Source organism: Manacus vitellinus, unplaced genomic scaffold (assembly GCF_001715985.3).
Source record: "Manacus vitellinus isolate BGI_N305 unplaced genomic scaffold, ASM171598v3 scaffold_22_pilon, whole genome shotgun sequence".
Classification (NCBI taxonomy): Eukaryota; Metazoa; Chordata; class Aves; order Passeriformes; family Pipridae; genus Manacus; species Manacus vitellinus.
This window is the reverse complement of record NW_021939632.1, coordinates 8,032,259-8,046,869: the sequence shown is the minus strand read 5'-3', so window position 1 is coordinate 8,046,869 and position 14,611 is coordinate 8,032,259. Positions and strand designations below refer to the sequence as shown.

The 14,611-nt window shown below is 40.4% G+C and overlaps 1 protein-coding gene across 1 annotated transcript in view; it reads right to left on the bottom strand.

Annotated features, from left to right (window-relative positions):
* SMARCAL1 (SWI/SNF related, matrix associated, actin dependent regulator of chromatin, subfamily a like 1) overlaps nucleotides 1-14,611 on the bottom strand; it is a 38,224-nt gene that overhangs the window by 15,706 nt on the left and 7,907 nt on the right. Inside the window, exons 6-9 of the mRNA XM_029959876.1 lie at nucleotides 11,714-11,894; nucleotides 10,610-10,760; nucleotides 7,675-7,833; nucleotides 5,866-5,931 (exon numbers count right to left, since the gene is read on the bottom strand). Coding sequence (XP_029815736.1) covers nucleotides 5,866-5,931; nucleotides 7,675-7,833; nucleotides 10,610-10,760; nucleotides 11,714-11,894 — 557 coding nt within the window. The remainder of the gene's footprint in view (nucleotides 1-5,865; nucleotides 5,932-7,674; nucleotides 7,834-10,609; nucleotides 10,761-11,713; nucleotides 11,895-14,611) is intronic.

Sequence of the window (14,611 nt, the reverse complement as noted above, 5' to 3'; positions counted from 1 at the left end):
GTGTCAAAAGAGAAAATTATGAAGTTACAGGTTACTTGAATTCTAAACTTTTCCAGCTGCTGTTTTGCTGTGTGTCACTAATTTCTGAGCAGACAGGGTATCTATCCAACCACTGCAAGCTCGTACTAAGGGCTGTGACTCATCTTCTGATTAACCATTTTAAACAAATTGAAAAGTAAAAAACCCCGACAATAAAAAAAAAAAAGAACAAAAACCTCAAAAGACAGTGACTCTACAAGAGCTACGAAGAACTTGAGAAATTAATTCCAGAAAATTGTGTAACATAGGTGGTCTAACTCATTATTCCAAAGGTCCCTTTTAGTTTTAAAACCCATGACAGATGAAGCTCAAGAAAAAACAGAAGAAAAGAAATCCTAAGAAGACAAATTTCCAAGTGCTAAAGGCTGACTTAAATTCTGGATGAAAGAAATGGGTTTGATTCCCATTTTTTTTCTAGTGGCAACTCATTTTGAATAGATGCCAATAAAGATTTGCTCCTGCAGAGAAGTCTCTGCTGATCATTGCTTAATTCTTGTTTCCTGTTGAACCTTCTGTGCAGCCAAGAGTGAGAGCTTAGCCTCTTCCTTCTCAGGTCTGTAAGAATAATACAGAACACCACCAGAGAAAGTAAGATTGCAGGGACCAGAAAGGGCTTTCTCGCAAAATCAGATCTGTTAGCAACTGATATATATTTCCACACAGAAGAACTAACATTAGCTGCTCAGTTGAATTTAGGTATGGAATTCATGGAGCTAGTGGAGACCTGGTCTGCAGTTCTCATTTACTAAGTAAGGTGAGACAAATATGGCTTTGTAGCATTTCACAATACACCAGCAAGAATTAATTCCACAGGTGTGAGAACATTTACAAAAGTCACTTTTGAAAGTCAAAGAATAATTTGTAAAATGATGGCACGCACTTCAGAGGTCAAAACGCAGCAATCAACCAATTTGAACGGGAATAGGTGACGAGGGGTTATGCAACAAACAAATAATTGAACGTGCAAAGAGCCTCATTAACATACAATGACTGTCTCTGTGTTAAATGAATTTCACAGCATGAGCTCTGCCATATGCTAAAAGACGACATACTTTTTTAAGTAAGTGTGGCTGGTTCTGGCTGCACAATTACTTGTGTCCCCAGTTTTTGCTTACTGTGTCATTTTGAACTACTTAGAATAAGAATAGCTTATCCTCCGAAATGAAAAATCTGAGAGGGGCCATAATATAATAATCACCTGATGAAGTAAAAGATTTGATAAAGGGAAAGAGTAGCAGCTGTTTTGAGGAATCTGTTTCTATACCTGGGCAAGGTAGATAGGGCTGTGGATTTCATAAGATGATCCTACAGTAGTTATTCCAAAAAATATAAATACCTTTCCCTATTCTTAAGTGACATCTAGACAGACAATGTGTGTCAAACAGCAGTGATAAGCTATGACTGAAGCAAATTACACTACCTTCTTATTCCAAGAAGGAAGGGAAATTGCAGGGTAAGAGCAGATCTGAAGATGCAGCCCTGAGGGCTTCTTCAGTTTCAAGATGAAGTTCCTTCTCTCAGCAGGTGACAAGGAAAGGCTTATTTATCTAATCCATACACATCTGTAAGACTTAAAGACAACTGCTGTTTATTTCCCACTAGAAAGGGAAATTTGTGTTTTCTCCTCACCTTCTACCTTCAGCATTGACCTGTTTCCCTTCATTATTTTTAAGTTGCTCTATTGAAACAAGAACAAAGGGTATATTTTACTCCCCTAATAAAACCAAGGACCTTTAACCCAAACATCAGGATGTGCATCATGCTGTTAACTGGAACAGCAGCTCAGTGGGAACAGTCACATTATTAATATTACTCAAATGTTGGAGAACAATGCCCATAGAGAGCACAAAGGGAATAAGAATATTTAATGCTACTGGAATTTTTTATTAGATATTACCTTTTATTTCTCAATTTATAACCCAGTTCTTCACTAGTTACTGTCATGCTTCCAAAAAACTCATCCATTTTCCATTGGGACCTTTCCCAGTTTCTACTGCATTGCAGTACTCCATGCAACTACAGAAGAATAAAGACCATGCAGCACTTTGGCTGGTCAAATCCTTTTCAATCTGGTCCCTAAGAGATCCCACTGCAGATCAATGAAAAACTTCTGTTTTGCCATTTCTTCTCCATCTACATTGTTGAGGCTTTGCTGTTTTAAGATGCTGGTAGCATGTATGGTCCCTCTCCTATGTTTATGTCTCTGGGTCAGTCTAATCTTTGAAGGAAAAAACAAAATACTTACAAAAGGTGTAACACCATTGGCACTCTCTGCCTCTGAGTGAGGCAGATGCACGGCAGAGGTGAAGGGAGCAACCAGTATTTATCAGTACATCCAGGAGAATTTAGTCACCCAGACATGAGACTACAGAAAACAGCAGGTGACAACTAGGTCCCATTGCCATAGCTTTCAATTGGGGGTAAGGACAATCCAGGCCTAAACAGGACAAACCAGGCCTAACCACTCAATCAAAGCCCCACAGGATGAAGCCATTCTCACTTTGATGTCCATGGAAACAAGACAAAAGGACCACTTTGAGCACAGCAACTTCTAGCCCTCTTGAGAACTGTGAGAGGTGCTGCAGCTGGGGACAGATCTCACAAAGCTGCTGGCACAGACCAGCCAGTGTGAAAGCTGGCTGACCTTGAAAGCAGGGGTTTTGCCACTCCATCAAACATCAAAGGACTTTTTTCTACTACAATTTTCAAACCATCCTGCTTCATAATTTTGCAGGGATGCACACAGACTGTGTACAAACTCTGCCACCTGCTTCCACGCAGGCGGATAAAGCATTCTCCCCCACGTACAAGTCTGCACACCCACAAGTTTGCACATCCACTGGGGACATGAAGGGAGTAAGAAATCTGGCCTAAACATCTTGCTGCTGCTGCCATTTCACCTTATCTTACTGTTTGTGCAATTACAAGTTCCTCTCAAAGTTCTGTCCAGTAACAATAAATTGGGCACAACATGTCTATATACTTACTCTAAGCTAATGACAACCTGGGGCAGGCTGAGGCAGCGAGCACAGCCACTGCATACATCCAGTCATTATAGAAGTTCTTCTGTTCACAGCTCCCACTGTCTCAAGCAAAACTTTTCTAAATCTCTGTCAGGGTAGCAGCCAAGTATGTCAGAAAAGATACAGAGTACTGCACACACAGAGTTTGTGGCTTTTGTTAGTATTAAAAATATGTCCAGAAGTTTCCAACCGACAAACTTAGGTCACATGTTTAATACATGGCTTTCCTTGAGAATTCCATACCACACTTGTACTGCAATATATACAAGAGAGCAGGAAAAGATGAATTATTATTATTGAGTGGCTAAAAATACCATTTAATTTTGAAAACTGGTCAATGTTAGATATTAAAGCTATAATGAGGCTTTAAATGCTGTAACCGTGGGTCAAATATTTCAGAGGTGGAGATTCAGTTTGGCTGTCTAACAAGACAGATTTAAAATTAATATCCAAGGTAAGTCATCTTTATTATGAATGCACTGATTTAATCTGATTACTGTGAAGTTCTGTATGAACACTTGCAACAATTTATGTATTTTATTTACTATTCAAATGGAGAAGTCACAAGAGCAAATTCTATCAGGATAACAAGTATGGATGGAAGTGACAGAAATATTTCTGGCTCAAAAACATTTTAACTTAGATCTGTCCAGTGTCATTATGGACTCATAAATCTTCGTAGCATGTAAGGACCAAGGGTGGGGTTTTTTTATGTCTCTAAAAGTTCAAGGCTAAGCTTTCATGCCTTAGGATGTTGGGAACCTCATAGGAATATAAGCAACTACGGCAATTTCAGACAGTTTAAAGTATTATACTGCTAAAGCCAGTTAAAAGTATTATAATGCTAACAACAGTTAAAAGTAGCAACACTTAAAAGGCAGACAGACAAGGCAGGAGATAGCTCCAGAGGCTCTGGATACAGCATTGGCATGGCTTCCCATTGGGACCTTAAGGTAGGGATGAGGTGCTAGAAGCAGTTTACCTATCAAGGACTTTCCTATGGATATCCCTTTTTTTGGTCTCTTCTAAGAACCCCAGTACTACTCTAACCTTTTTAACATAAAGAAGGCAAGCAAGAATATTATCCATAGCAGCATGTTTATCAATCCCTCTTTTTCAATAATCTCAAAGCATCATGTAAAATACTGAAAATACTCCCTGTTAACCCATTGACTATTTACTATAAAAATGACAGTACAGTTGTTAAATCTAGTATTCAAGTGATGAAAGCACCTGATATTTTGGCAGTTCTTTATATACAAAAGCACTGGTGTGATGTGCTGTGCCAGTAGCAAACAGCATCACTCACTAGGAGCTGAAGACAAAGCTGCCAAAGGGGCTAGTTTTAGAGCAAAATGCCTATGTTGGAAAGGAAGGAGGGCAGAAAAGTGACTATTAGAGCACGTACTCAGGTCAGAAGTTATTGTCAGCAAGCAGAAGAATAAAATTTACCTGAACATCTAATACAAAATAGCTGGCACTGCATGCTGAGTGCAGGTGAGATAACGCATGATATGAACATGAAACTCTTAGTGCTGGAATTCAGTTTCAGAAGCATCACTTATCAATTCTTTAAGACCAGTGATGTGACAGCATAAAACTGTAAATTCTCAGTAAGTGCATACAGGCAATTAACCTTTGCCTAACGGCTACCATACTTCATTCTCATATCTTGTAGCTTGCAAATAATTCTGACAAGCTGATCCTAACAATTCATGTAGGAAAGGATAAAGTTGCTTTTTGAGCATTTTGCAATGAGGTAAATTTGTTATTTTCCACCACTTTCAGACAGATACCCTAATTATTGTATTTCAAACTACTCTTAAAATTGGACCCCCTACTTAGTTTCCAAACATTAAAAGTCTTAAAGTGATCTGAAAACCAAGAGAAGACAAGAGTCAGGCCTTTAAGGAGAACAATGAAATTATTCAAGGACAACCACCTTCAGTTTGCCATTAAGAATCTTGTATATGAAAGTTGATTGCTATAAAGCTATCACACATCAAATCTTCTCTTAATACATACTTGCTGATTAATGGTTGAAGAGGAATTGCATGTACCTTCTTCTAATGTACAGACTTGCAGTATCTAGAAACTACCCATAACTTTAATCTGTATCTGTTTGAAGCTACCAAGGAGAGTTTGATTCTTTGATCCCAGGACAACAGGAAAACATGAGAATTTGCATTTTTCCTGTTACCACATAATTGACTACTGCCTCCCTTCTGTGGGCCACTTGTCTTGCTAACCTCACATTTTGCCATTTCCTAGTAGATCTGTACATTTAACCAGCAGGAATGATCCTGAGCCCCAGCCACACAAATACATTGGAAGCTTGCAGTAACAGACTAAAGCCCTAATCCAAAGCCAAGGAAGGGACCTAGGCAATGTCTTTCTTATAAACAGCAGCAATTTGTGTGCCAAGAAGTAACTGATGATTATTTTCATTAAAGAAGCTGTGTTGACATCACTAGATTCTTTCTACTCTCCCTGAATATATTCGGTAAGGTTTGATATTCCCTTTCTCCTGTCACCATAAAACTCATCAGTGGCAGTACCACAATGAGATCAAGGGAGCTTCTGAAGTTGTTTTGTTAGGTCTTGCCATCTAATATTTGTATAGAAACAAGTAGTAATGCCAGAGACAAATTTTGCTTTTGGATCTACACTTTTAGCTGGATTTCTCCTTGAACAATGCAAGAATTCAGCTGCTGGCTCCTAAACCTGGTAAATGGAGCAACACTGCCTTGGGAGCCTGGCCTTAGCAGTTTGATCCTTTGAGGTTTGCCACCAGCACACGCACCTTGAGTAGAGGCATGGCAGCTCGGCATCGTGCAGTTTTTATGTTCTTTAGGAAATGAGATTCATCCTGAAACAAAACAGGAATGAAAACGAAGTCAGTTCTGATCCATAGTCCAACTGCAGGTTACAGAACAAATTCCCAGTATTCTCAGCTAGTGTTACAAGCCTCTCATGTCAGACGGTATTTCGGGCATTGGGATAGTCACATCAAATTCTAAACAAAAAGACAGGATGGAGAGTAGCAGGCTTCCAACATTCAAAACTGCAACTGCAAGCAAATGGAACAGAAACCAAACCTGGTAGCCATGAATCATAAATGACCACAAAAAAACATGTGAGAAGAGGGGGCTGGAGAGGGAAGGAGAAAGGAATATTATTTCCACCACTGATACTCATTTGCCCCTATGTATCCTTTAAATGCAGCAAACATAGGAGGCCTCTACAGTGCCAGTTCCCTTAATAAGGGGTGAATGAAAATTATAAAAAAAAAAAGAAATCCAATTAAGACCCAACTGTTCTGCTGATAGGGCTCACCAGGTGGGTAATAGTTTCCTACTTAAACATCACCCTCAAACAGGCTTCATTTCTACTGCTGTAGCAAGGCAGAACTTAGACACAAAAATAATCAGTGCCCTCCAAAGGTACATTCTCATCTTTCCACGTGTGTAGAGGCAAGCAACCATGCATGCAAAGACAGTACAACTGCTTAGCCTCTCAGGCACAGGCTTCTCCCTCCTGATTAACAAATAAGCTACATTAAATTTCCCAGGCATCAAAAACACTGGAAGAAAAAATGGGAAAGCTCAGCACTCAATAGGACTATTCTCTTCTGTAAAAACATACACAGGGTCCAAATTTGAACATATAGACACAGAGAAAGAACATTTGCCAGTTCAGGGCTGGTAAAAAGTTCCAGGGCAGTAGAGCCCAGTTCCACCCCTAGTCTACAAGAGCAACAGAATTTCCTGTCAGAGAGTGTGTAAGGGAAAAAATATAAAAGTGAAAAAATCAATTCCCTCATGAGTAGTTTGGTCTCCAAAGAACTCCACCTATTACCACATTCTCATCTAATGCTGAGAAACAAAAGGATTAGTATGTTCCAATTGTCATATCTTTGGACAGGTGCATGTGTGCTGAAAACTAGACTGAGAACATCAAACACTCATAGTAAGCTACGTATACACTTTTGCTCTCTATTGATCCAAGCTGGATTTGAAACACTAGATGTTTCGAATTTTTAATAACTGAAATCCAGAAAAACACCTTTTACTGTGGCTCTGTAAAAGGATAAAAAATGGATTTTGAAGTAATTTACAAAAAAAACAATACAAGTGATCAAAGAAGGCTTAATGCAGATTGTCAGTGGAACACAAGTAAAGGGAGATTTTTTAGAGGCTTTACCCACATACTTGATTGTTGAGAAGTTACCTGGTTTACTGGATAAACAGTAACACTACCCTGAAGTCCAATCCCCTTAAGAAGATACAATTCCAAGACTATTGTATTGACACACCATATTAAACACCTTTCTCTCCAGCAGAGGACATGACCAACCACAATGAAATCAGAGAGGCACCATAACAGTAAAAGTGAAAACACAGCCTCAGGAATCAGAAAAAATTAAACTCCACTAGTTATTTCAAATGGTTTCAGAAAAACCTCCTTGTACTCACGAAGACAGCTGTGATCAAAGCCACGATTATAAGATAGTTTCAGTTTCACATAAGGCCCACTTTGCACTTCTCTGCTGTACATAGGTCACCCCATTTGCAGCATACAATTAACTTGGAAATTTTAGTGTACCACTTACAACAATAACTACTTGGAATGTGCTCTTAAGTTGCTTGTCCATCTTACTGAGAAGGTCAAAACTGATGATGTTGATCAAGCTTCCTGTTAGGTTGTCTTTGCCAGTCACTATGACATTAGTGCTATCTGGACTCAAGGATGGAAGCCACCTGTGAAATGCCTGGAGGAAGAGGAAAGAAATTAATTGCATTCTGGTGCTTATCTTCTTTTTCAAGATCCCAAAGCACTTCACAGAATATCCTCATGAATACTTAGAACATGGAGCCACCCCATCCACCACTAGACATCACCTGGGAGCACAGTAAGGGTAAGCAGCCTTCCCCCAACCACCCTAGTAATGGGAAGATCAAGACCACAATTCAGGCTGTAAGGCAAAATCTACCTTCCACAGCTAGGAAAGCTCAAACATGCTCTATTCTTTCTTCTTACTGAAAAAATAAAAAGCAAGACAGACAAAAGAAAAAAAAACCAAAAAACCCCAATAAAACAAACAAAGCCCCTGATCTGTAGTAGAAATGTGGATAACCTCCTGACAATGTTACCTGCTATGCTCAGAGCCAGAGAATGATGCAACCACTTCTTACAGGGAAATTTAGTTTCCCTACTCAACAGGAAACCTCAGGCTGTGAAACACAGACTTCTGAGCAGTAAACATCTATTACTATAGCAATGTTTACTCCACAGTGAGGATAAAGTACAACTCATCCAGATCAACAAAACTCTTCCACTACCTCTTCTGAAAAGGTCTACAGAAAAAAAATAACAACGTGCCAAACAAAAATAAAAAATGAAAAGATCAAGTTGACAACACACCAGCTGCTCTATGACAGCAGCTGAAATACATGTGGTAATAGTCATTCAATCAACCTCTTGAAATGCTCCACACACCAGAGCAAGATATCCTCCCCCAAACCCATCTGTTAGCCACAGACCACCCACCATTTCCCTTGTAATTTTGTCCCAAATGACACCAAGCTCTCTGCAACATTTGAGTTCTGCTGATGTTGCACTGCAGAAAACTGTCTGGGACTTTGGCCATCCGAATCTGATCCCTACAGAAATGTAACCAAGTGGTGATGATAAATGTCATCTCTGTCTCTAAGCCCACTGCCCAATACCCAATACCCCAACCATCATTCCTCTCCACTGTTCAGCAACCACCTGCAGCAGCAAGAGGAGTTAGATGAGAGCTTCCACATTTCTCAGTATGTGAAAAAGTAACAATTAACTATCCTTCACCACTTACTATAAGCACCACAACCAAAACAAGCCAACATGCAGGTTAGATCCCAACCAAAAAACATGTGGCTGGCGCCAAGTCAAATCTTAAACAAAGGCGGCAGCAAGAGGAAAGTATCTGGAAGCCCCTAATTGTACTGCCCTCTCCTTTCATAAAGAGTATGTGACTAATTCACACCACAAAAGTGATGCTGTACTTCTCACATGATACTGACCTTCGTCCACAAGAGGTGCCTCGAAACTGCCCTGACCATTAAATAATCAAGTTTCAATTCTGAACTCTAAATGCTGCAGCGCTTCTCACCCAAGAGTACCTTGCATCTTCCCACTAGCTTCCTATGACACCCCGAGTATGAAGTCACTGAGTGGCCTGAGCCCAAAAAGCCAAAATAAACCACTGATAACACTAAGATGAAGAAAATTTCTGCCAATTTGGCTCCAGAGAGTTTCTACCATTACAGTAAAACACGTGCAAGAATGAACTGAGTAGATTAGAGACTATAATAAACCTCACCTACTTCCACTTTCTGTGACATATTTTCCTTACACCTGCATCTTTCACATACTCAAAAAGCAACACATCTAAAGCAAGTGACCTAACAAAACATATACAACAGCCTCCTGGGGAGTCAGGATTAGGGGAAGGAAGAAGAAATCAAGTACTCAAAGAAACAAACAAAAATGCATCATATTGCTTAAATCTTTTGAAGGAAAATGTAGAAATTTAGTTGCAGGTGCCCAATAATTCAGGAAACCAAGCCTCAAATTGTTCCTGGTAGATATCCCACAGAAGTGATGGTGTTGTCCCAGAGGTCTACAGGCCTTGAAATTTCAAGTCTGATGAGCATCACTCCCTTCTCCCATTTTCTTTTCTTTTCAGCCCTACACTTTGTTGCACTACTGGATGTGAAAACATACACCAGGATGCTCTAACAACCTGGTTACAGCACAAAAACAGCAAATCCCAATCAATACTCTTCTCATCAAAGCAATATTCCAGGAAAAGCTAAACTGCCACCCCCTCCTGCTCTGGCATGAATTTACTGACCTAAAACCTCTGGCTCACCTTCTTCTCCCACAGTGAGCATCTCACTAGCCTATGGCAACCCAACAGTGTACAGGCCATGGCAGTGATTTATTTTGAGATACATTCCCAACCATCCATTAATTAAGGACTCAGTGGAGTCAGCAGCATACAGTGGACAGGCCAAAAGACGTAATATGACACACACTTAATGATGGTGATAATGGGGCCTTTTGAACAGAGCAGAGAATCCCAGCATCTGGGCCCCTGTTCCAGCCAAGGAACTGGCAAATACTGCTACAATGGGCTTGAATACAAGAGAATTGCTTGAATGTAACTATTATCTTTGACACTGATGAGTAAAATGCCCCCTTGGAGCCAGCTGACTTGTAGGAACAAAGTTAACAGAGGGTCAGAGGAGATATTCTCTAGTTTTCCCTCTTTCCAACGGATCAGCTGGACCACAAGAAGAAAAACGGCCAATAAAACAAAATTGGCATATACCATATAGTCAATGCTAAGCAATTTCCCAAACTTCAAGTTTCTAAATCAGTATAATTTTTAGTTTCTTCGCCTTAATATATTAAAAATTTAACTTTTACAAAGTGCAATACAGTATAACCATCTCATAGGCCCTTTACTGGCCACCTGCCCATGCTCAAGCTCACAGTACCTCTGCCCATGTAAACCTCACAGAAGAAGGAGTCACCACCAGCAAGGGCCATTCCTTTTGGTAATAGGCAGCAATGCAGATCGCCTGGATGGTCTTGCCCAAGCCCATGTCATCCGCAAGGAGTAAACGTCCATTTCTCAAAATTGCAAAACTGGGGAAAACAGAGGGAAATAAGGGTCAAGAATTGTGTTACTATCTGGCAACCAAGATGAGCACAAGTCATCACCAAGCCTCTAATGTGGATCACCTGGAAGTGATCTGGGTTCTTCAGTAAACTTGGATTTTCTCCCTTAGTCTTAACAGACACGAGCAACTCTTACAGATCTCTCACAGCTTGGAAGCTCCTGAACAGAGTGGTTCAGCCCAGTCCTTAGAGACTGATTTCATATGAGAAGTAGTGTCAAGACCATACAATTATTTAAAGCACATTCTTTACATGGTGTTACATTCTGTCCCAGAGTTCATCCTGGCTGAGCTAAGAAATCATTACCTATAACAATGGCAATTTAAGGCCACTAAGAACAGACTTTCCTGGACTGTATATTGAAGACAACAACAAACGATCATATACGATGGGTACAGGGTCATTTAAGAGTTTATCTGTACATACAATTAGTCATTTTGAATCTGTCAGGGCCTTGGTCCCATTTCCTGGTCCCTTCCCCTGTGTAGTTAATATTCAAAAAGCAACAACAACAAAAGAGATGCACTCATAAAAAAATATTTTACCTTACAAAATAAAAAAATCATATGACAATTATGTACATACTGAATCACAAGAGGGAAATCAGAGATGTATCATTTGAACAATTTTTTCAGACTAGCAAAATGCTACTTTGCTCCTGACTCATGATGAATTCTATCTAGAAACAAAACACAAGTGAGTGACACAAGATGTGTCACTCAGAAATTCCACAAAAAGAAATCCCAACCAAATAAACCATACTATACCAAACACCCAAAAGCCCAGAATGCCAGAGTATGAGAGACCAAGACTGAAGAAATGCGGAGCCTTCCATGGAAGAGAATGCAACCCGGGCACCAATATAAACTAGATAATTCTAGGCAAGGAGTAGCCCTTAACAGCATGCAAAAAGGACATACTTCACACCTTCCCGCTGAAAGGGCATGAGGCTCGTCACAATTTTGGAGTCCACTACTGAAAGGTCGGCATCAGGAATGTCTGTGCGTGACGGGGATCTCTGCAGCTGAGCAGCAAAGGTCTGTATTACTGCCTGGGGCAGTGGCTCCACTTCTACTGACACGAGGCTCTGTAACACTTCCACTGCAAAGAACAGAGTAGTTTATGATTGCAAGGGGCAACATACACACAACTTACATTATGCATGTCAGGGCACAACCTCATCAGCAATATTATTTCCTGTCCTGAAACAGCTCACAGAAATCACTGCATCATGCACAGGTGTTAGCCTGGCTGTTCCCTGAAGTCTATTTCAGAACCACATGATGAATCACATCTCCTCCCCTCGTATTTAGACTTGGTTATAAAAAAAATTAAACTCTGACGCCATCATTCTGAGATGATTGCTACTAATACAGCTGGAGCTGGATTATTCACACTGAGGGCAGCTTAGGGCACACTTACTCAGAAATGAAAGTATGGATTTTAACAAAAGAGCTCCTGAAGCCTAGAAGGCAGGGGCATCTTTATCTTGACCTTGGGATTCTGCATTAAACACCTCTGAGGTTTCCACCATGTCCAAATCACCAGCAGTGACCCAAGACAGTTACCGGAAGAATATCATACGTGTTCAGCTTTGAAAACTCTCTTTTCCTCCTGTTCCCCAAATTCACACAGGTTGAGTTCTGTCTCCACTTCATCCCCCTCGTTTACTACATTTGGGTAAGAAAACAGGAATCACCCCAGGAGTCAGAGAAACTGCTCTTGTGCCGCTGTCAGCAGCACTCTGACAGCCCTCCTTCAGTAACAACAGCACCTCCCTGCTTAGCTGGTGTCCACTGCTGTTGTCCTGGACAGAAGCAGCTTGCAGGTCAGAACCAGCCCACAGGCAGTCACTTGAGTTCTTCAATACTTATGTTGTTTCACCCACGAAGCCCCTGAGCTTTACCTTCCCAGCTGAACTAAAGGGATTCCCCAGCCTCCATTATACAAAGACCTTGAGGCCTTCACCCATGCATCATAATAAACAAAGCATCTAGGCAATTCTCCTCCTAGACAACCTTATTTCAGTTCCCTCCAGCAGCCTCTCTATCCCATCCCCCCTCAATAAAAGTATTCTTTTTAATCCAACAGTGAATTTCCATGAAAATAAATACCTGTTTAAAACATGCAGTGAACTGTGACCAGGAAAACATATTTAGTAATTTTTGACCAGTGACTATGAAACAAAAGACACCTCTACACTAGGAACACAAATGCACATGCACAGATCTTCACTGCAGGAAGCAACTTTCTTTTTTATTTAGTGGTTGGTTTGTATATGAAGTCCAGAAGACATAAAAAAAAACTGTTTGGAAAAACAACTGAAAAAAAGAACTCACTATATCAACAGTAAATGCATCAGAATTCAGTTAGGTATTTTTGTTTCAGTTATCTCCAAGAGGAAAGCAGCAGGATGGACCCCTGCCATGTAAAGGGGAAAAGCAATTCCAAGAAATATACATATGAAAAGATTTCCATTTGTGGTTGGGCAATGACCAAACTTTTTAAACTCTCCAGTTTAATTTATACTTCTTCAATAGCAGGAACTCTCTCCACCCGAAGTACAGCAGAAGCTTGTTATTACACTCACAGACCGAGCTGCGTGTTAGCATAATTGCTACAATTTGCTCACTGAAAATTCTGTTGCTATTGTTCTGTACATGAGCTGGGAAAGTGATTAAGATATATCTGCCACCAGCATGATTCATCCAACAGACATTTTTTAGTGAAGTGACCTTTATATAAAGATGACTGAGCAACTAGGCAAAGAGACATTAACCTCTATAAACAGTTTTCAGCTAACAGATCTCTCTGCTGGAAATGGCAACCAGCCTTTTTAAATTCTCTCCTCTTTTTTTATTCTGATGTAGGCAAATGAACAGGCAACAAAGCAAATGCTGTTTCTCTAAAAGGCACGTGCTAGAAGCCTCAAATGCCCTCACAAATTATACCCTGCAAGATTCATGGAAATTTTTTTTCTTTCCTCAAATCTGTGGGATTCTCAATACTTCATGCAATGTATACGACTGCCAGCCAGCATGACTGAAGCTGTGACAGACTGGGAGGTGATGTGCTTGCTCAGACTGCCTAGCATGTGCTACAGGATCAGGCCCTTTGCACGTACAAAAGGCCTTTTTAGCAAATTGTGAGTGAACACCAGCTCTCACTGAAATCAGGACCTGTCAGCATCCCAACCCTGCGGTTTCATAATAGTCTCCACCAAGACACACTCTCTTGTTTTCAAGACCTGGCATTCCTACACAGCCCCACTGCATGGCTTTCAGCTCTACAGCCATTACTAACGTTATTAAGGCATGCATCATAGAAGCATGCATATACTCAATTATTAAACATGCTTTGGAATCCTGTGGAAGCAGGAGCACACGCTGGATAAAAACTACTCTAAGCAACAGCTTTTCATCTCTGAAAGGCTCAGTCACATTTTCTAAGAATGTGTGTAGAGCACCTTGCTTACTGTCTTCCTGAAGCTTACCCCAACCAAATTCCACAGGCACATACAAGTACTAAGGCAAACACAGCAGGTCAACTGGGATGAAAAATAATAATCCTAACACTTAGGACTTGTGTAATGCTATTCGTCTCCAAGCATTCTATAAATTCTAACTAAACATAGAAGACTAAGAAGCAGATGTGCTGGAAGCACGCTGCTGAGACTGGATTATTCTGCAAAGTTGCACCCATTAAAAAAATAAAAAATCACTGCAACACAACAAACCACAGTTCTACATTTCAGTTCAGCAAGTCACAGTTTCAGCAGGATTACACAGATGCATAAAGGCAAAATGCAGTGGGCAGAA